The sequence below is a fragment of the Ictidomys tridecemlineatus genome, chromosome 4 (genome assembly GCF_052094955.1).
Source record: "Ictidomys tridecemlineatus isolate mIctTri1 chromosome 4, mIctTri1.hap1, whole genome shotgun sequence".
NCBI classification, from domain to species: Eukaryota; Metazoa; Chordata; class Mammalia; order Rodentia; family Sciuridae; genus Ictidomys; species Ictidomys tridecemlineatus.
Genome location: NC_135480.1, coordinates 9342690 through 9365151, shown reverse-complemented (window position 1 = coordinate 9365151; position 22462 = coordinate 9342690). Strand labels below are relative to the sequence as shown.

The following is a 22462-nucleotide window of genomic DNA, read 5'->3' as shown; positions in this document are numbered from 1 at the left end:
AATTTCCAGGATATAAAAAGAACTCAAAAGGCTTAATACCAACACCATAACCACCACCACTACCATAATTACCTTCACCCAAAGCCAGTCAATAAATGGGACAAGAAACTAAAAAGACACATGTTAAAAAAAATAATAATGGTCAACAAATATATGAAAAAAGATTCAATATCTGTAGAAATTAGAGAAATGCATATTAAAACTACAATGGAATTTTATCTCATTTCAGTCAGAATAGTAATTATCAAGAATATAAGGAACAATAATTGTTAATGAGGATGTGGGGAAAAGGAAACACTCATACATTGCTGGTGGGGCTGCAAAATAGTGCAACCACTCTGGAAGGTGGTATGAAGATTTCTCAAAAATTGGAATGGAAACACCAGTAATTCCACTCCTCAGTATATATCCAAAAGATTTAAAATCAGCATACTGTAGTGATGCAGCCATATCAATGTTTACAGCAGAACAATTCACAATAGCACACCTATGGAGCCAAACTAGATGCCTATCAACAGATGAATGGATAAAGAAACTGTGGCATATATACTATACCCAATGCAATATACATCAGCCATAAAATGAATGACTTTATGATATTTGCCACAAAATGGGTGGATATGCAGACTATCATGCTAAGAGAGATAAGTCAATCCCAAAAGACCAAAGGTCAGAATTTTCTCTGTTACATGAATGTTAACACAAAATAAGATGGGAGTGGGGGAAAATAGAAGTTCAGTGGAATAGACAAAGTAGAATGAAGGGATGGGAAGGGGATAGAAATAGAAAAGACAGTGGAATTAATCTGACATTATTTCATATGTACACATATGAATAGAACACAATGAACCTCACAATTGGGTACATCCACAAGACTGAGATCCTAATTAGAATAAGATATAAACCATGCTTGTACAAATATACCAAAGTAAATTCTACTGTCTTGCATAACTAAAACAGAATCAATAAAAGAAAAAGAAAAATGATCAAGATGGCCAGAGTATAAACTTGAATAAAGAGGGAGTTTTTTTTCATATGGAAATAATTGTTCACAGCTTTGAATGACAGCCTAAACAGAATGATAACTACCAATGAGATAGAAGCAGTAATGAAAAGTCTTCAAACAAAGAATATCCCAGTGTCAGATGGATTCTTATCTGAATTCTACCAGAATTTTAAAGAAGAAATAATGCTAATCGTCCTCAAATTATTCCACAAAATAGAAAGGGATGTAACACTTCCAAATTTATTCTATAAAGCCACTATCATCCTCATACTACAACCAGATAAAGACACATCAAGGAAAGAAAACTGCAGGCCAATTACCCTGATGAACTAAAATGAAAAAATTCTTAATAAAATATTAGCTAATCATATTCAATCATATATTGAGAAGATTACACACCAGGACCAAATTGATTTTTATGCCAATCTTGCAAGGATGTCTTAACATTCACGAATCAATATGTGTAATTTCCCACATAAATAAATTAAGAACAAAATCACATAGTCATGTCAATAGATGCAGAGAAAGAATTTAGCAAAATTCAGTACATATTCTTGACAAAAAAAGGAAGGAAGTAAGGATAGATGGAACTACCTCAATATTGTAAATAGTATATGCCAAAAACCCAAAGCCAATATCAGAGTGAATAAGGGAAAATTGAAAGCATTTCCTTTAAATTCTGGAACAAGACAAGGATTTATATCCTCACAACTTCTATTCAATATATATTAGAAATTGTAATTAGAGCAATTAGATCAGAGAAGAAAATAAAAGGAATAAAAATAGAAAAAGTAGATGTAAAATTATCATTGTTTCCAGGCGATACAATCCTATATTTAGAAGATCTAAAACTTTTATCAGAAGACTGCTGATAAAAATAAACAAATTCAGCACAGTAGCAGGTTACAAAGTCAACATACACAATAAATAGCTTTGTTGTACACCAATAATAAATCTTCTGAGAAAGAAATCAGGAAAATAATTCAATTCACAATAGACTCAAAACAAAAAAGCAAACAACAAGCAAATAAACAAAACACATGAAAGAAACCAAAACCAAAATAACACAATTCTAGGAATAAATCTAGCCAAAGATATGAAAGATCTGTACAATGAAAACTATACAAGATTGAAGAATAAAATTGAAAAAGACACAAGAAGATGGAAATATTTCCATGTTTATGGGGAGGCACAGTTAATTTATTCTTTAAATATCTATAATACAAAAAGCACTATATAAATTCAATGCAATCTGCATCAAAATGACAATGACACTCTTTACAGAAGTGGAAAAAACAGTCTTAAAATTCATTTTGGAATAATAAAAGATCAAGAATAGCCAAAGTTATTCTAAGCCAAAAAAGCAATGCTGGAGGCATCACAAAGCCTGTCTTCAAATTATACTACAAAGCTAAAGTGACAAAGATTGTACTTCCATAAAAACTGACACTAGACCAATAGTACAGAACATAGAGATGACCCATTACATATACAGTCATCTAATCCTTGACAAGATTACCAAAAACATACATTGGAGAAAAGATACCCTTTTTAACCAATGGTGCTGGGAAAACTGATTAACCAAGTGTAGAAGCATGAAACTAAACCTTTATCTCTCATCCTGCATAAAATTCAACCAAAAATTTATCAAAAACATTTGGAATTATACCAGAAATTATGCAAATTCTAGAAAATAACAGGGTCAACACTTCAACATAGTCAATGACTCTCTCAATAGGACAGTCAAGAGTCAGAAACTAATGCCCAGAATTAATAAATGGGATGGCCTAAAATTTAAAAGAATCTGCACAGCAAAGAAACCAACAATTAAAATGTGAAGTGAGTGGAAGAGAATCTTTGTCAGCTACCCTTCTGACACAGGATTAATTTCCAAAATGCATAAAGAGCTAAACACATACACACACACACACACACCTAAATGATAAGTAGGCAAATGAACTGAAGAGACACTTCTCAAAATATTCAAATGGACAACAAGTAAATAAAAAATCATTAACATTTTTTTAAAAATTATGTAAATGCAAATGAAAGCTACACTGAGATGTCCTCTCACTCTTTTTACAATAGCAACTATCAAGAATATAAACAATAACATATGGTAGAAAGGGAACACTGTTAGATAAAGGAAAACTGTTACACTATTGCTGGAACTAAAAATTAGTACAACCATTATGGAAATCTGTATGGAGGTTCCTCAACAGACTAGGAATGGAACCATCACTTGCCCCAGCTATACCATTCCTTGATATTTATCCTAAAAAATTACTCATTATACTACAGTGGTACATGCATCCCCATATTTAAGTCAGCACAATTCACAATAACCAAAAAATGAGACCAGCCTAGGTGTCCATCAACAGATGAATGGTTAAAAAAATATTGTCTATATGCACAATGGAGTATTAATCCATCATAAAGAATGAAATTGTGTCATTTTCGAGAAAATGGATGAAACTAGAGACAATTATGTTAGGTGAAATAAGTCAAACTCAGAGGTTAATAGTTGTATGATTTCCCTCATATGTAGAAACTAGAGAGGAAGAAGGAAAACAAAGGTGGGGTGTACCTCCTAAAAAATCAAAGGGAGGTCAGTAGATTAGAAGGGAGGGAGTAGGAGGCTAGGAAAAGAGGAAATACTGGGGAATGATATTGACTAAATTGTATTGTTATATTTTGTGCCCATATGAGCCTCACCATTATGTACAACTATAATGCACCAATAACTACATGGAAAAAAGAAAGGTAGCCCTCATTGATCCCCACCTCTTGGTTTTCATGGTTCTGTAAGCCCCTATTCTTGACTATGGATTGCAGATAGTGAATTGTTACCAGTAAACAGAATACACCAAAAGTAATGGATTACTACTTCCAAAGGTAGATAACAAAAAAATTGTTATTTCTACCTTGCTTGATCCCCTATCCAGCTCTACATTTAAATTAAATGCTATTATTTTGGTGAGACCAATATGACAGGGAATGAAGTCCTTATTCCAAGAGTCTGAGAGCAACTTAATCCTTTCCCAAACCATGTTACTGGTCTTGAAAGTGAAATTTTCCTCCAGGGAGACTTTAGGTGATATTACACCCCCAATAAATATCTTGACCACAAACTGTAAGAGGCTGTTAACCACAGGACCCAGCTAATCACTGCCCATGTTGCTGTTTTAAGACACTATATTGTTAGGGTCAAATTACTCCATAACAACAGAGAACTCATTACATGTTGGTACTAGGAGTGAAATGTCACTGTAAAAAAAAAAAAAAAAGGTTAAATTTTTTGAATGGATGTAGAATTTGGCAGTGGGTAGAAATATTCTGATTTCTTGCTAATAATAAAAATAGGGAGAACAAAGTACATTGAAGTAAAACTAAATAAAAGGAACTAGGATTTTTCAGCCTTTCCATTTGACAATTGAGACTAACATTGAGGAATAGCTTTGGAATATTTTCAGGAAAACATGACTGGAAATAAGTCCTAATTTACAGATAAAGTCCAGCATGTGAAAGAACAATATTTCTTAGTAATTAATTATAACTTTAGTTGACATTTATAAAATACAATGTATGTTTTGTTTACATGGACAAATTAGGTAATTAGCATATACATCACCTCCTGTACAATGTTTCTCAAGATCTTAGAGGGAACAGATCTCAAACAAACAATAGAACTTCTGAGATACTTAAGTGTATTTTCTCTCAGCCACTTCAGGCACACAAAGATGTCAAGGGTTTATGTCAAAGATATTTGTTGGAATGTTACAATTTTTTGTAAACTCTAATGAAGTTCATAGGAGCTCCACAATGTTTTTGAGAAATATTTGTCACAAAAAACATTTCCAACTTGACTGAAGGGAACAGAAATAGTATCAAGTGAGAAAGGCTCCCAAAAATAATACCACAGATAAGCTGCTTAAAACACCTTTTAAATGAAAATATATTTATACATTTTATGAGAGGGAAGAAATTCAGAAGTTGTAGCCCAGGGACACGCAGTTATGAGAGTCAAATTGCTTCAATTTTCCAAGCGTTGAAACCTACTCAGAATTTCTAAACTTTGCCTTTCTTCATTTAATAATTGACTCTGTGTCTCAATCTCCTTTTTGAACAGGAATGTCTACAGTAGTTATTCTACACTTGTATCATCTGTATATGTTGGATATGTCTCAGACATGTGTTTTGTCCCTTTAGTTTCATGGATTTACAAATACAGGTTCTATGATTAGAGAACAACACATAAGTAGTCTCATCCACACTTGGACCTCATTTAAGTATTTAGATTCTGTAGATCAGTGTTAGAGTGCTCTCCTATCAAGTGTTCAAATAATGGCAATTAAAAAATATTCTGAACTTCAAGAACATGCTATAAAAATAAGACTTTGGGGGAAATTGAGAATGTATCAATTTATTTAGTGGGTCAGAAAGATAGAATAATTTTGTAGCCAGAGAATCTATCCTTTTTTATCTGTTTTCCTTTATTAACAATTTCTTCTTTAGGGCATTTACTCTTTCAGAGTTAATGTGGGAAAGTCTATCATTTGTCCTTCCACCAAGCAGTTTGTGTGATGCCTGAAATGCTTTTTAGCTTTCTTTTTATCAATCATCCCCAAATACTTTTTGGTGATTAAAGCTAAGATTCTCTGTGTTATCTCAAAAATTCTTTTCATATGACTTGTCATAACACTCTTTTTGTAATTGTCTCTTAATTTTTGTCCCAAATTAAAATGTAAGTTCCTTAAAGGCAGAGATTCTGATTTATTTGCTTATTAATATATATTAAAATGCTGGCAAACAGTAGATGCATAAGAATTTTAAATGGATTAATGAGAGTATTTTTTGAATAAGCCACATTAGAATCTGGCTCCCATGAGGAGGGAACTTCAGAGAGAAAAAAAAAAGAAAAAAAGATTTGTCCAAAGATTTTTCACAGAGGTAAAATTTTATTACTCTCTAGTGAGAATAATGTTAATGTCAAAAGAAGTAAGAGAGGACTTTTATATATTGTGGAAGGCCATCTTCCCATGTGATTTGAGCTACCTCCATGGCTGGGTGAGAGGCACTTAGACACAGGTGTGTCAGAGCTTTCCCCACCCTTCTCTAGGTCCAAGGGCTTGTCAGTGCAGAGACGTGTCTGGCCACTGCCCCGAAAACCCAATCATCACCCATGACCTTGGGGTGCTGCCCCCCTTAACCTTCATTGGATGGGATTTTCCCTGGAATTTTTTATTCCCAAATAAAAGCCCACTCCCTGGTATGCTCTCTCTCTCTCTCTTGCTAGCCTCTTCAGTAAACCTCACTACTGCATTAGGTGGCTGGAGGCTGGAGCTAGGAAGAGCCATGCTGGAGCCAGTTTTAAAGGTAATTAGAGTCTTGTCTCTTTAATTAAAAACTCCCTAGCATTTTCTCATGAATAGAACCTTCTTTAATGAAGCCAGTGCTGGACACTTAGCAAAGTGGCACCTAACGTGAGGCACGAGTTAAATCCACTAGGTTGAGTTAGAAAGCGCACTATAGAAATGCAGAATTTGTGACAATTTTTAGGGTCCTGAAAGTACCAGGCAGGTTTTGGAGCAAAGAGACAGAGACGTTAAAAAATCTTTAATGATGGGAAATTTAACTTCTACCAATAAAGACATGTATTTGACTATTTTAGAGACAATAATTAATCAGAAGGGAAAGCAGGTCAAAAAGACCCAGTTGCTACAATTCTTAAAGATTGTAGGTGAATTTTACCCTTGGTTTTGTGACCAAGATTCACCAAATTTACATACATGGGGAAAAAATAGGAAGGAAATTACATACAATTTGCCTTTCTAATGAATTACCTGGAAACATTGACAATATTCAAAAGATTTGGACTGCATTAGAGATCTGTCTTTTTGATTACATGGGCCATAGTCTATGGCCTGCTGAAGATCTATTGAAAGGTATTCAGAGAGCCATTAAGTCTATTCAAATGGAAAAAATTGCCTGAGGCTTAGGAAACCTCTTTTATCCTCTAAGCCGGTTAAAAACTAAAACAAATTATATGCAAACAAAAAAACCTCAGAACAAGACCACTTGCCTGAGCCAAACCAGAGTAATCCGGAGGAAGACCACAGAGAGGAGTGTCATAGAGAGGAGGCCTCCAAGGGGATAGAAGGGCCTTCTCCTGGAGAGGAGGACCCAGAGGAGATTCATAGGGAGACAGGGAGTTCTCTTCCATGAGATTTACAAGCTCAGAGTCAACATGGCAACAGGGAAGGGTCCATGGAGGAATCACAGTCTGAGGGAGAGGAGTCAGACAATGAAGTCCAAAATTTTCCAGGGAATTTCAACAGAATTTGCTTAACGGCACTTGACCTGGCCATTCGAATTCAGCTGCTCTCTGTTAAAAGGACGAAGTTTAATAGGTATTCTGAACTGGTGATGACTTTCCTAACTCCATTCCAGTGGGAAATTAGAAAGGCACAGGAAGCTGGGGAAGACACTAGTGACTTCCAACTCTTCCCGGTTTTTGAACAGGTTAATGACCAAGACTAGTGTGTTTGCATCCATGCGGTAATTCTATCTAAAACTATTAAGAAATTAAAGAATGCTTATGATGTTTACGGTCCTAATCTGCCACTTGTACAGAGCTTGCTTAAGACAGCCACTCCCTCTGGGTGACTGGGGTGCCAATAAACTTTATTCTAATTTTGTCTCGTGGATCTATCAGACCGCAAACCGGTCTATTAAAGACCACGTGGCAGGCCAAGATTGTGCTGATCAGCTACAATCTGGCCTTCACTTCCGCCTAGTAGGGAGTCAAAAAACTTCCATCCCCAGGCCTGAAAAACGGGAACCAGAAGAAAGGTTGCACAATTTAACATCATCACAGCCAACTATGGGGAGCCGCCATTTCTACCAGAGAAGATCTCAAAGACAGTTTCTTTACAACCATCAATGATAATTGAATTAAATCCTGAATTAGGGCCACAACCAATCCCTACTGGGATTTTTGGGCCATTCCCTAGAGAAAGTATGGGGTTAATTTTGGGACCTAACGATTTAAAAGAGGCAATCGAGGTGGTACCTGGAGTGGTAGATTCTTGTTTTGAGGGAGAATTAAATATTACTATAAGGCAAATTATGCCCTCTGGCTTACTCCCAAAAAATACTATTGCTCAATTAATTTTGTAACCCTGTAATTCGGATGGACACCCACAAGTAAATTCAGTTTCCAAACCACCAGACAGAGTGTACTGGTCTCAACTAGTGAGGCAGGAGTGCTGCCTACTGGAACTTAAAATTAATTGTAAAAGGTTCATAGGTATAGTGGACACAGGAGCAGATATATCAGTCTTGTCCAGTCACTTCTGCCCTAAGAATTGGCCCTTACATATAGCACCAGCTAACTTAGAAGGAGTTGGAAAAATCTCACAGCCAGCTCAAAGTGCTAATTATCTCCATTGGGAGAATCCTGATAGGAACAGTGGAGTTTATAAACCTTATGTGTTAGAGTCCTTAACAGTAAACCTATGGGGAAGAGACATATTAAGCAAAATAGGATTATTATTAGTAACTCCAAATTCTGTGAGATCATTTGAGGAAATTCATCAAGGGCTTCTTCTTGGAGATAATGAGGAAAATTATCAGGTAGAGTATCTGCTTAAAAACTAGTCTCCTTGACAGAGATTAGTAAATACTCCAAATCAAAATTGTTACTAGGGTCCCTGATTGTCTCCTGGTCCAAAAAACAGCAGAAAAGATCACCTGGCTCACAGAAGAGCCTATATGGATTTCTCAGTGGCTCATCTCAGGGGAAAAACTTAAGATAATTCATATGTCAGCTGAGGAACAACTTCAGGCTGGTCATATAGAATCAATGCTTAGTCCTTGGAACACCCCCATTTTTGTTAATAAGAAAAAGTCAAGTATTTGGAGGTTACTACAGGAATAAGGGCAAAAAACTTGCAATTCAGCATATGGGATCATTGCAGCCCAGACTAACTTCTCCTACAGCAATTCCTTTAAATTATAGCTTAAATTCTAATAGATCTAAAAGATTGTTTTTTATCAATAAGGTTACATCATGAGGATTGTGAAAAATTTGCTTTCAGCAATTAATTTTAAAGAACCTGTTAAAAGATATTGCTGGAAGATTTTGCCTCAAGGGATGCGTGATAGTCCAACTTTATGTCAAAAATTTGTGGGTCGAGTGATAGCTCCTATAAGAAATAATTTTCCTGATGCATATATAATTCATTTTATGGATGATATTTTATTGGATCATGCTAATCCAGAAGTACTTTCAGAAATTTTGACTCAGTTAGAGGCTTCACTTACAGCAATGGGTTTGTGCATTGCTCCTCAAAACATTCAAAAGATGCCTCCCTTTCAATATTTGGGTCAAATAATTCAACATGGTAAAAGCTATATATGCTAAACCTCAGGCTAGCATCATCCTAAATGGAGAAAAACTGGAGGCATTCCCTCTAAAAATCTGGAACAAGAAAGGGAGGCCCTCTATCACCACTTCTATTCAATTTAGTCCTTGAAATACTAGCCAGAGCAATTAGACAGACAAAAGAAATTAAAGGCATAAAAACAGGAAAAGAAGAACTTAAATTATCGCTATTTGTGGATGACATGATAATATATTTAACAGACCCAAAAGGGTCTACGAAGAAACTGCTAGAGTTAATAAATGAATTCAGCAAAGTGGCAGGATATAAAATCAACACGCATAAATCAAAGGCATTCCTGTATATCAGCAACAAAACTTCTGAAAAGCAAATGAGGAAAGCAATTCCATTCATAATATCCTCAAAGAAAATAGGATACTTGGGAAACAACCTAACAAAAGAGGTGAAAGATTTATACAATGAAAACTACAGAACCCTAAAGAGAGAGATAGAAAAAGATCTTATAAGATGGAAAAATGTACCCTGTTCATGGATAGGCAGAACTAACATCATCAAAATGGCGATATCACCCAAAGTTCTCTACAGGTTTAAAGGGATGCCAATCAAAATCCCAATGGCTTTTCTTGTAGAAATAGATAAAGCAATCATGAAATTCATATGGAAAAACAAAAGACCCAGAATAGCAAAAGCAATTCTAAGCAGGAAGTGTGAATCTGGAGGTATAGAGATACCAGAGCTCAAACTGTACTACAAAGCAATAGTAACAAAAACAGCATGGTACTGGTACCAAAACAGGAAGGTGGACTAATGGTACAGAATAGAGGACTCAGAAATCAATTCACAAAAATACAACTTTCTTATATTTGATAAAGGGGCTAAAAGCATGCAAAGGAGGAAGGATAGCATCTTCAACAAATGGTGCTGGGAAAATTGGAAATCCATATGCAACAAAATGAAACTGAAACCCTTTCTCTCGCCATGCACAAAAATTAACTCAAAATGGATCAAGGACCTATATATCAAATCAGAGACACTGCATCTGATAGAAGGAAAAGTTGGCTACGATCTACATACTGTGAGATCAGGCTCCAAATTCCTTAATAGGACACCCATAGCACAAGAGTTAATAACAAGAATGAATAAATGGGACTTACTTAAACTAAAAAGTTTTTTTCTCCGCAAGAGAAACAATAAGAGAGGTAAATAGAGAGCCTACATCCTGGGAACAAATTTTTACCCCTCACACTTCAGATGGAGCCCTAATATCCGGAATATACAAAGAACTCAAAAAATTAAACAATAAGATAACAAATAACCCAATCAACAAATGGGCCAAGGACCTGAACAGACATTTCACAGAGGAGGACATACAATCAATCAACAAGTACATGAAAAAATGCTCACCATCTCTAGCAGTCAGAGAAATGCAAATCGAAACCACCCTAAGATACCATCTCACTACAGTAAGATTGGCAGCCATTATGAAGTCAAATAACAATAAGTGTTGGCGAGGATGTGGGGAAAAGGGTACACTTGTACACTGCTGGTGGGACTGCAAATTGGTGAGGCCAATTTGGAAAGTAGTATGGAGATTCCTTGGAAAGCTGGGAATGGATCCACCGTTTGACCCAGCTATCGCCCTTCTCAGACTATTGCCTGAGGATCTTAAAAGAGCATACTATAGGGATACTGCCACATCAATGATCATAGCAGAACAATTCACAATAGCTAGACTGTGGAACCAACTTAGATGCCCTTCAATAGATGAATGGATTAAAAAAAATGTGGCATGTATACACAATGGAGTATCATGCAACACTAAAAAATGACAAAATCATGAAATTTGCAGGGAAATGGATGGCATTAGAACAGATTATGCTAATCAAAGCTAGACAATCCTTAAAAAACAAATGCCAAATGTCTTCTTTGACATAAAGAGAGCAACTAAGAACAGAACAGGGAGGAAGAGCATGAGGAAAAGATTAATATTAAACATAGATGGGTTGGGGGAGAGAAAGGGAGAGAGAAGGGAAAGCATATGGAAATGGTAGGAGGCCCTCAATGTTACACAAAATTACATATAAGAGGTTGTGAGGGGAAGGGGGGAGGGAAACAAGGGAGAGAATTGAACAACAGAAGATGAGGTAGAGGGAAGATGGGAGGGGAGAGGAGGGGGGATAGTAGGGGATAGGAAAGGCAGCAGAACACAACAGTCACTAATATGGCATTATGTAAAAATTGTGAATGTGTAACTGATGTGATTCTGCAATTTGTATTTGGGGTAAAAATGGGAGTTCATAACTCACTTGAATTAAATGTATGAAAGATGATATGTCATGAGCTTTGTAATGTTTTGAACAACCTATAAAAAATAAAATAAAATAAAATAAATATTTGTTGAATTGCCAAGTAAATGGATGGAATTAAAATAATAATTTTAATGCTATCTTTTGCATGCTCAATTACTCTTTGTCTTACTGGCTTTATGATTTTACTTAAAAGGGATCATGATTTACTTAAATAGTGAACAATGAAGTAGTGTACAATTAGTGTATTTCCATCAATGAATTGCAATATCTATGTCCAAATAATTGATATATTTTTTCATTGTCTTCTCTCTACAATGAATCCATGGAGAACCAGGACAAGATGTAAGAGCTCATTCATCATTCTCATTCAGACCCTTTAGTCACCCCCAGAGACCCAGGAACATAGCCTAGTGTGATTATGAGCTCATGTCATTTTATCCCAGTCCCCCTTCCAGATCACCTCTATGGTCAGGGTCTCTTCAGCATTCTTTTTTCCATTTATGTGTGCAACTCTTCTAAGTTCCTTTACACCCTTTTCTAGCTGATTTGTGACAATCAGCCACCGGAAGGACTCCACCAGCTTCCTGATTAAAGAAGACAAGAAAGGTACAGTAAATATTCAACTACTTAATTTTCACACAACCTTGAGATTCATTTGCCTTTCCATTTATACATACTTTATTATTGTGGCTGTGTAATTTCTAACCAAATCTTCCTTTTCCACTGGACTTGTTTTTCACTAAGATGAGGGACATATGTGGCCATTAATGTGTGAAAATAATTATAGAGATCAGTAAACAAGGATCAAAAGGTATAAATCATCCATTTGCATTTTGATTTTTTCATATATAATTTTTATCTATAATTCGCACATCATAATGTTTTTGTAGGACCCAAGTCAGTGAACATCATACTTAATGGTGAAAGACTAAAAGATATTTCTCAGAGATCAGAAATAAGGCAAGCCACTTATTTTCAACATAGAACTTAGAGTTATAGGTTTCTAATTAGGCAATAAAAAGAAATAAAAGACAACTATATTTTAAAAAGGAGACAGTAAAACTATCTGTTTGCAGATGGTATGGTCTTCCATGTAAAAAAATCCTGAAGATTCCAGAAAAAAAAAAGATATGTTAGCTAATGAATAGAAAATGCAGCCAAAGAGCACAATACAAACTCAACATAGAAGGTCAGTGGTGTTTATATACACTAATAATGAAGAACATGAAGAGATAATTACAAAATAATTCCATTTATAATGTCAACAATCAGAATAAATTCTTAAAAGTTAACCAAGGACTTACAAAATAAAAACTGCAAAAAAATGCTGAAGGAAAAAAGAAACAAAAATTTAAAATCAATAGATACATATCTCATGTTCAAGCCATGAGCTGTGAGGCTGGCCTTCTATGGATTAAGGCCTATGAAACTGAGCACTCAAATAAACTTTTCCTCTTCTACAATTGTTCTGGTTGGTCTTTAAATCACATCGGGGAAAAAAATTGAATAAAATAATATTCATCATTGGTAGGACTGCAAATTGGTAAAAATCACTTTGGAAAGCAGTATGGAGATTTCTCAAAAGATTAGAAATGGAACCACCACATGACTCAGCATTTCCAGACTTAGGAAATTTATGCCAAAACCCCCAAATCAGTATACTCTAGTGATACATAAATTTCAATATTTGTAAGAGTGCAATTCACAATAGCCAAGTTATAAAACCATTGTTAGTGTCAATCAACAGATGAACAGATAAAGAAAATATGGTATATACACACATAGACTTTTATCAGCCATAAAGAAGAATGAAATTATGTTATTTGCTGGTAAATAAATGGAACTGAAAAGCATAATGCTAAGTGAAATAAGCCAGACTCAGAAAGTCAAAGATTGAATATTTTCTTTCATATGTGGAATGTAGAGAGAAAGAAAATGGATAAAATAAAAGGAGCTCATGAGACTAGAAGGGGGAACAGTATCGCAGAGAAAGGCAGAAAAGGATGAGGGAGGAAAGGATGCCAAGGAGAGGTGCTGGGCATTGAAATTAACCAAACTGTGCTATGTGCATGTATAAACAAATCACAATGAGCTCCATGTTTATATATGATCATTGTGCACCAATTAAGAAAATAAACATGTAGAAGAGAAACCATAAGGAAGGCAATCAGAGGGAGTGAGAGGGCAGGCAAAAGGGAGGTAAGGGAAAATGAGATATAGGAAATTATATTATATGCATTTATGAGTATGTCACAATGATCCTCACTATTATGTATTATTATACTGCCCTCATAAAAGTATAATAAAATGTTTGATTTTTTAAATATTTATTTTTTAGTTTTAGGTGGACACAATATCTTTATTTTATCTTTATGTGGTACTGAGAATTGAACCCAGTGCCTCACACATGCTAGTAGAGCATGTTACCACTTGAGCCACATCCACAGCCGTGACTTTTTTCTATTACAATTATTTCATGACAATTTTCTGCCTATTATACAAAAATGGTGACATATAGTGCCAACCTCCACTTAAATGGCCATCCTATTTCCTTGGATGGCACAAAGGGTGTTAATGGGGACCAGATTTGGGACCATACAGATACCCAGTGACATAGCTCTTCTGTTATCACCTTGTCCTCTCTTGTAAAGAATGTGGAGACTCTTCATACCTGGAGGGGAAGAGGAGGACAAGCAAGGGTACAGACATAGCCAGTTGCAGTATGTACCACTTTCGAATGGCAAAAGCCAGTCCTCCAAGGAACATTTGCCCAATATTGTAGGAAGACATCATCAGGACTATTCCCACAGACTTCCTTTGGGATGTTGTCCATTCTGACACTGGAAGAAAATATGTACATAATTGTCATTCCAGGCAAAGGGTAATTTCACAGTCAATTCAGGCATGAGAAAATGAAAGTCTCAAATTATTGACTTACTAAGACAAAAAGAATTTATCATAATAGTCGCGACACTCAACCCAGCCCAGAAGCGTAATATGCAGTAAATGAGGAAGGTGGGGGCGAAGGCTGCTGCAGTGTCAACGATGCCCAGCTGGAGTAAGCACCACAGGTAGACCACCTTCCGCCCAAACCTAAGAAAGATCAGAACAGGTTAGCTTATTTCAGAACAAAAATAATATGTGGAAAACAAGATAAAATAACTTGAGAATTAGGGTAAAATGTTTAACAAGTAGGACATTGTACTGTGGTCTAGCGGAACCATAATACTAGTCAACAATGAAAATCACAGATGTAAGCATCCCTGCTGGCTAATCTGTGAGCGATGCCAGAATGTGCGGCAAAGCACATGGTAGAGAACTTTGATGCCATGTGAAACCATATCAAGAAAATTAATAAAAAGATTAGACAAAAAGATACATCTGATATAGACTTGAAAACCACCATACTCAAAACATCACATATTTCATATCATGTAGAAAGAGAAATAGTAAACACATGAGACATTTCTCTGTCATGATGGATGGGAATGGAGATTAATGGGAATTCATGAACATGAATGGGAATACACAAGGAAAAGAGTCTTTGCCCAAATCAATAAAGACATTGTAGATGAGAAGAATGACAAGACAGTATCCTCGAGTAAAAGGAAGAAAAGTATAGATGGATACTGAATTGTACATAATAAATAAATTTGTATGTATTTGAAATCTGAAGAAGAAAGATGTCATGTCAGGACTGGAAAACTTGCCTGATCACGTGAGACCTGTTCAGTTACAGTAATGTAGAATGGTGCACATGGTGAGTTATTGCTTTAGGCAGGTTTAAACTACTTTGTATCACTGTGCTGTATTGACATTTTTCCTATCCTCACTCCTCTAACTAAATAAATATTTGTGTGATAGAAAATTTCAAGATATTCATAGCCTTGAACTCTTCTATGACCCAAATGTACGTGTACAAATAGATACCTGAATCTACATGTATATGTCCATTATGGTTTAGATGTGAACAAATGTGAGCTGTTCCCAAAAAGTTGATGTGCATGAGACAATCCAAGGAAGTGCAGAGGTGAAATTATTGGGTTATGAGAATATTAACTAATTGGTGCATAAATCCAGTTGAATGGATTAACTGGGTGGTAACTATAGTTGAGTAGCATGTGGTTAGAAAAGATAGGTGGTATGCCTTCGTAGATTATATTTTGTCTTCGTAGATTATATTTTGCCATGTTCCTAGCTAATACTTTCCTCCACCATATTCTTCCACCATGATACTTCAAGGAATGGAGTCAGCCACCTATGGACTGAGAACTCTGAAACTGTGAGCCCTAAGAGCTTCTAAATTTGTTATTGTTGATATTTTAGTCACAGCACCAAAAAAGCTGACTGAAACAATGCCAAATAGCCTCCACTCAGCAAGTCCAAAAAAGATGTCTTGAATTTCTCCACCAACATTTCTCCACTTCTTCTCTAGTTCTCTTCCATCTTCTATAGTGGCATTAAGTCTAGAGTCTAGTCATATTTTTGGGTTAGAAGCTTATATCCTCTTTAATTCTTCCATTTATCTCACTAGAAGCTCTATAATAATGGAAAATAATCTTAATCTCCAGGATTCCTCTACTTCTAAAACATTCCCCAAATCCATCTCCATCATTCCATCTCCATGATATCTACTTACTTCAGACTCCTATCATCTTTCTTCCGGGAAACTTCAATCTGCTGAAAATGGTCCTTGTTACCACTCAGTGGAGAAATAAGGCATTTAAAAGGAAGAGTAATAAAATTCCCATTTGTGGGGATAAGTGCATGGAGTACTGCATACATGCCATACATTAAGGGCATCTGAGTGGCAGGCCACTCCACTCATGCTAGGCATGTGAGTGGCAGACTGCTTACCCTGTAGGCACAGCCCTGGGTGTGAGGCCATGGGTGTGAGGCCTGTGCTTGCTCCATGGCTCACTCCTCAATTGGCTGCTTCAAGGACAGTTATCAGAAATTGCATTGGTGGCTGCCTGTAATCTGCTTAGCTATTGCCCTAGTATAAATACGTGGTAACTGTGCAATAAAATCAGACCTGCTTCCTGCTTGGTCTCCAGAGATCTTGTTTAGTGACTCCACAGCCACACACTCCTCTACCCAGTTTTGTGGACCTCCTTGCTGGACAAGAGAGAGCCCACACACCCATTAAATTTAAAGGCTGGGAATTGCAACAAGAATAACTTGGGTAGAAGTGCCACTAAATAGGGAATCAGGGAAGAGACGTTTCAGAAGGTAAGATTTGAATCTGAGAACCTAGAAGTTGGGCTGACAAGTGCACAGGGAAAAGTATTATAGGCAGAAGGAATATAAAATGTAAATGCCATGTGGTAGAATCCAGCTAGATGTTCTGAAGACTAGCAGAATGGAGAAGCGGGTAGACAAGGTGAGGAAGGGAGGCTGGGGCCATATCATAGAATGGCAATACTTGATTCAAAAAACTCAGGGTTTTATTCTATGTGTGACAGAAACTCACTGGATATTACCTGGGTAAGAAAAGCAGAAAATTTTCAAGCTTGAGAAGGCACAGGTCAACATAGTGTGTGGATGAAATATGGATTATTAATGCAAGTCAAATGCTAGCTTCAAATGTGAGCTAAACATACTCTAAAGTGTTCTAAAACTGGGTGGTTATTTGTCAGGAATACAGAGGTCCCTTCATTTGATAGGGGGGTTGAACTCCATAACTTCTGGTACTAGAAGCAGGGAGAGGTGGGTGGGTAGAAAGTAGTTGAATAATTGACACCAAAACACAAGTGGATGGCACTAATGAATTCTAATGTTCTACAGCAAAGCTGGGTGACTATAGTTCACAATAACCAATAGTATATTCTATGAATCACTAGAAGAGAGGAGCTTGAAAGCTGTATACCAAAATATTGATAAGGAGACATAAATAAACGTTCATTACCCGGATTTTATCAGTATATATGGTATACACATAATGAAATATCACATAGATATTATGTGTTTATAGACATTTTTTTAAATGTTTAAGGTGATGGAAATATTAACCATATTGTTGTGATAATTACACACTGTTTGTATGTATTTAATGTATATAAATACACCAAATTAATGTACTCCCTAAATTTGTGAAGTAAAATAATTAATAAAGTAAGTCTCTTTACTGACTTCTATCATTTACTACTTTAGATCTGAAAGGGCCAATTTACAAATCTCTGTCATCAGTACTGAAGTTAATCCTTTTACAACTAATCTCCTAGCTGCTACTATTGCCTTCTATCAAATTATACTCCAAATCCAATAGTCACATCCCTACCATTGTTACATCACTTATTAAGCATTTCATTGAGGTTTACATTAAACATAAAAGTGTAGATAACAAATGTTTTCAAGTTTAATTATTTTCACAAAACCACTCTATCTATTTAACCAGTCCTAAATCAATAGAACATCAGTCTCATGAAGAAGTTGTTGTTCTCAGACATTCTCCTGGACACCATTCTCACCAAAAATATCTAATATCATGAACTTTAATACCATATATTATTCTGTATGCTTTGATCTTCATGGAACTTGAAATCATGTATTATATAGTCCTGGGTTATGTAATATTGCCCCTGTTATTGCATGTGGCAGTAGTTTGTTCTTTCTTGTGGCTCAATAGAAATTTATATGAATATAATACATTTTTTATTCTACTGTTTATGGATAGTAACCTGAATCTATGCTCAAAGAAAACTTACTTATTCATATTTTTCATTTAACAGTATTGTTTATTCATTATCCAGTATAAATTGGTAGTACAGAAACTTGAAAATCAGGGGAAAATGAACACTTGATCTAGAAAGCCATACAGGCACCAATTATCTGTGTATGCTCAAAGTCACAATTTTAAACTGAGAATACTAGGTGGATTTCAGAATCAGCACTCCCATCAGTGTTCTTGTGGGACACATGTGTGGATGACAGCCATGGTTGACAGCCTTCTGTAGCTCTGCCAGGGTGCTAGAAGCCACAAACTTCTCACCTCCAAGTTTCATCCTCCTAACTTCTTAATAATTACCTTTTCTGGTTACAAATGTTACCTATTAAAGTCATTTCACAAGGACCAGCATCCAGGTTAAAGGTCCAGTGACTTACCATCCCCTCAGGGACACAGTGCTACTCAATCCTCAGATTCAGATTTTATAATGATGATTACCTCTGTATGTGTGCCTACACTGCATGTGTGAAATGATGGCCAGTATAAAAGTATCTATGCTCATTTATCTTACAGGGTCTAGGTGGTTCAGAATATTGCCAAGACCAGGAACATACTTTTTTTTTTTTTTTTTTTTTTTTTTCAGGAACATACTTTTAATCATGGAAGTGCCTTCTCCCTGAACTCTCCTTTCTTTCCCTTTGTTGAACTAACTGTTACTCATACACCTCACATTCTGGATTTGCTCTGCAAATTGCTCCCTGAAACTAGTATGATTGACATAACCTTTTCTGTCCTCCTTAATGCAGAACAATGAATTTTTCTCAAGTCTTAACTTCCAGTGTATGTATTAAGTGCTAATACTTAGTTTCCTAGAATCAGAAAGTGAGTCCAGTAAACAGTTCAGTGCAAAGCACAGAGACCTTGTCAAGATTTCTTCAATAAAGAAATAAGTATGTACTGAATACTTAATTTTACCAACAGTCTAAAAGAAAGTGAGGTGACACTCACCTGTCTGAAAGAAGGCTATATATCAGACTTCCCAACAGTGACCCAGTCATAAACAGAGTTTGAACCACTGATTTTAATGACTGGGATTCACAAACCAGGTCCCACTGGAAGAGAATTTAAAAAGCACATTGGAGTTTTAGAAGGTTTTGAGCCTTTAAAAATCTTTGCAGGCAGTGAAAACAGAGTGTAAACTCCCACATATGATCTCTGTTTTGTGGATCCTGCCCCAATCCCCAGCTTCACCTACAGTCACTCTCCCCTGGTCGCCCGTCCTCCACTTATTTCAGCCCTTCAAGTGCACTTGCCTCTCTCTTGCCTTATAACCTTCCAATGTTCTGCACCTTTTTTCTTCATGTCTTTATTCATATTTAGCTTCAGGCTGCCAACTCTCTTTATTCCATTATACACATTCTTTACCTACTACAATTAAAACATATAAAAACAGAGTTACAAAAATTTTTAAACCCTAACTTTTTTTCTCATCATGTAAATGACTTAGGGTCCTGCCTTTGACTTTTCTTAGCAGTCCATACTTCAACTACTACAATATCTCTCATCCTTGGCCACACATTGAATCACTTAAAGAACATCAAAAAATTAGTGTTTGCATCCTATGCCCAGATTTGCTCTCAGGGTCAGTTTTTCAGCAAGTATTGAGAACCACTGACTTAGTATAACATTTGTATACTTTTAAAATTATAGATCTTTCTCACTAGATTAAATGATAATTATAGGTATATGTTTTGTTTGTTCAGTTTATTAACTCCAATACTGTACATTCTCAACAGCATCATAGAGTAAGTAGATAAGCAATTGCTACCTGCAGAAGGACTAAATGTATAAAGCAAGTCCCTTCTTGGTATTACCTCCAAACTCTTTAATCATACAAATAGTATATTGAGATGAGGCACCTTACCTCAGTTATGATGGTGGAGGGGAAGTAGCTTCTGTCATACACCCAGCCATCCACACAGGGCTCCGTGTCTGCCTCAACTGTGTTGATGAGAGTTTCGTTTATTTGAAGGAGCTGCCACTGAGGATGGATGAAGCGACGGCATTTCTCTGGTTTCAGGTTTGAGTCCAGGGGAATGGAGATCCTCAGGAGGGCATCTTGGCTGAAAGTCCTGGTTTCATTACCAGAGACAGTGTCATTGTCCAGAATCTGGACCCAGCAGCGATGATCAGGAGTTGCTGCAGTGAAATTCTCCAGTACAATATGTGGGTATGTTAGGATGTTGGTGATACAAAAGAGAACTAACTGAAAGATTTGGAATCTCCCCAGGCTTCCAGCTTGATCCAGGAGCTCTTCAAAGGACATTGAGGCTGAACAGGGGCTCACCTGAAGGAATCCCTTTATGAAGGCAAATTCAGAAAGAGAAAATGCTTTCTTTTCCAAGGCCTATAATATGTTGATCCTCATTCAACTTTCTCCTTGATGGGCTATGACTCACTGCTGCAGAATAATGTATTTAGACAGGCAGAAAATTTCAATAAAGTTACAGAAATATTTGGAAATATTTGGAAAAAAGACTTCTACTTGCTGACAACTGAACCTGCTTAAAAGATTACTCTGTGAATGATTCTGATCTTTGAGCTTTACGAAAAGTTAACAGTGGACTTTCAGCGGATGTAATCTCCAAATGACCCATACCTTTCAATGATCTGTCCTTTTTAGAAAAGGAATGTTGGAACCTCAAAAGTAAAAAGCTTTCTGATATTACTGTGTAAAGAACAGAGCATGGCTTTTCTTAGTTAGGACTGAATTTTCTTTCACTAGAAGTTATTGATAAATATTCTTGGTTAAAATAAAGGAAAATGAGATATTGAATGTAAATGCTGACTGTTGGTAACTGAAATTTTGTTTCAGTTTAAATAGTGACAGTGATTTTAAAGTTTTGAAATATGGAAACAAGTATAAGGGACAGGGAGGAAGGAAACAGAACTTTTATGCCATCGTTTATTTAATCAGATTTATTAATTTATTCAAATAGCATTTTTGGCCTTTTATATCAATATATTTATGTGCTTAATTACAAATTTGGAAACAGTATATGAGTTTGCTGTTATAAGGTCTTATGTTCCAGTTAGTGAGAGAGAGACACATAAACAATTTCACAGAAAATATTTAATTATTCCTTGGTAGAATGGGACAGGAGAGTCATCCCTCAAGAAGTAAAACTTTGAACTTGTGAAGGAGAATTTCTGAGACAATGAATGATTAAAAGGACAGTTTCTGAACAAGAAAGTACATAAATATAAGTACCTAATTATATAAAAAGGTTTGACATAACTGTACCTGCAGGATATTCCAAAGGTGAAGAACATGCAGGTTAATAATGGTAGGAGTTGAACTGGCTGAACAAAACCAAAACAAGCAACCAAACAAAATATCTGGAATTAATTATGCAAACTAGAGGTTTTTATTCTTTTACCATAAATCCATCACCTGTGAAACATCTTAAAATGCAGATTTCTGTCCAGAATGCACAAATTCTTTCAGGAAATTACTTTTTGAGAATTTAAATGAAATTTTTTTAAGTCATATATAAAAACATTAACAATGTACATATTTTGTGAACCCTTTTATGTTTTGACACATGTATACATTGCATGGTATTTAAATCAGGCCAAACATCTGTTTTCTTAAACATTTACCATTTCTTTTATTAAAAATATTCTTAGTTGTGATGGACACAATTCTTTTTGTTTATGTAGGTTTTTTTAATGTGATGCTGGGGATCAGCCCCAGTGCCTCAAACATGCAAGGCATATGCTCTACCACTAAGCCAGAGCTCCAGCCCTTATCATTTCTTTCATGGTGAAAAGTATTAAAATTATTATTAATAGAACTCTTAAAAATGTACAGCACATTATTGTGAGCTATAATCTCCCCACTGTACAATAGCACACCAAAATTTTATACTCCCATCAAACTGTCATTTTTGTACACATCGATCAAACTTTTGCCATCTCTCCACTACATTCTCCCTACCTTTTGGAAAAATCATTGTACTCTCAATTTTTAAGATTCTTTATAGGTATGATATGCAATACTTGTCTTTCTGGG

At 35.8% G+C, this 22462-nt stretch overlaps 1 protein-coding gene across 5 annotated transcripts in view; it reads right to left on the bottom strand.

Moving 5' to 3' along the window:
- LOC101978269 (steroid transmembrane transporter SLC22A24) overlaps positions 1-20992 on the bottom strand; it is a 44642-nt gene extending 23650 nt beyond the window's left edge. For 4 of the 5 annotated variants that reach the window (XM_078045788.1, XM_078045789.1, XM_078045790.1 and 1 more), the window contains exons 1-5: positions 20312-20992; positions 19396-19499; positions 14659-14813; positions 14392-14560; positions 12181-12304 (exon numbers count right to left, since the gene is read on the bottom strand). In XM_078045788.1, coding sequence (XP_077901914.1) covers positions 12181-12304; positions 14392-14560; positions 14659-14813; positions 19396-19499; positions 20312-20713 — 954 coding nt within the window. In that variant the 5' untranslated portion in view covers positions 20714-20992. The remainder of the gene's footprint in view (positions 1-12180; positions 12305-14391; positions 14561-14658; positions 14814-19395; positions 19500-20311) is intronic. The other variant, XM_005341448.4, reaches the window with a different exon arrangement.
- Between the last annotated feature and the right edge of the window lie 1470 nt (positions 20993-22462).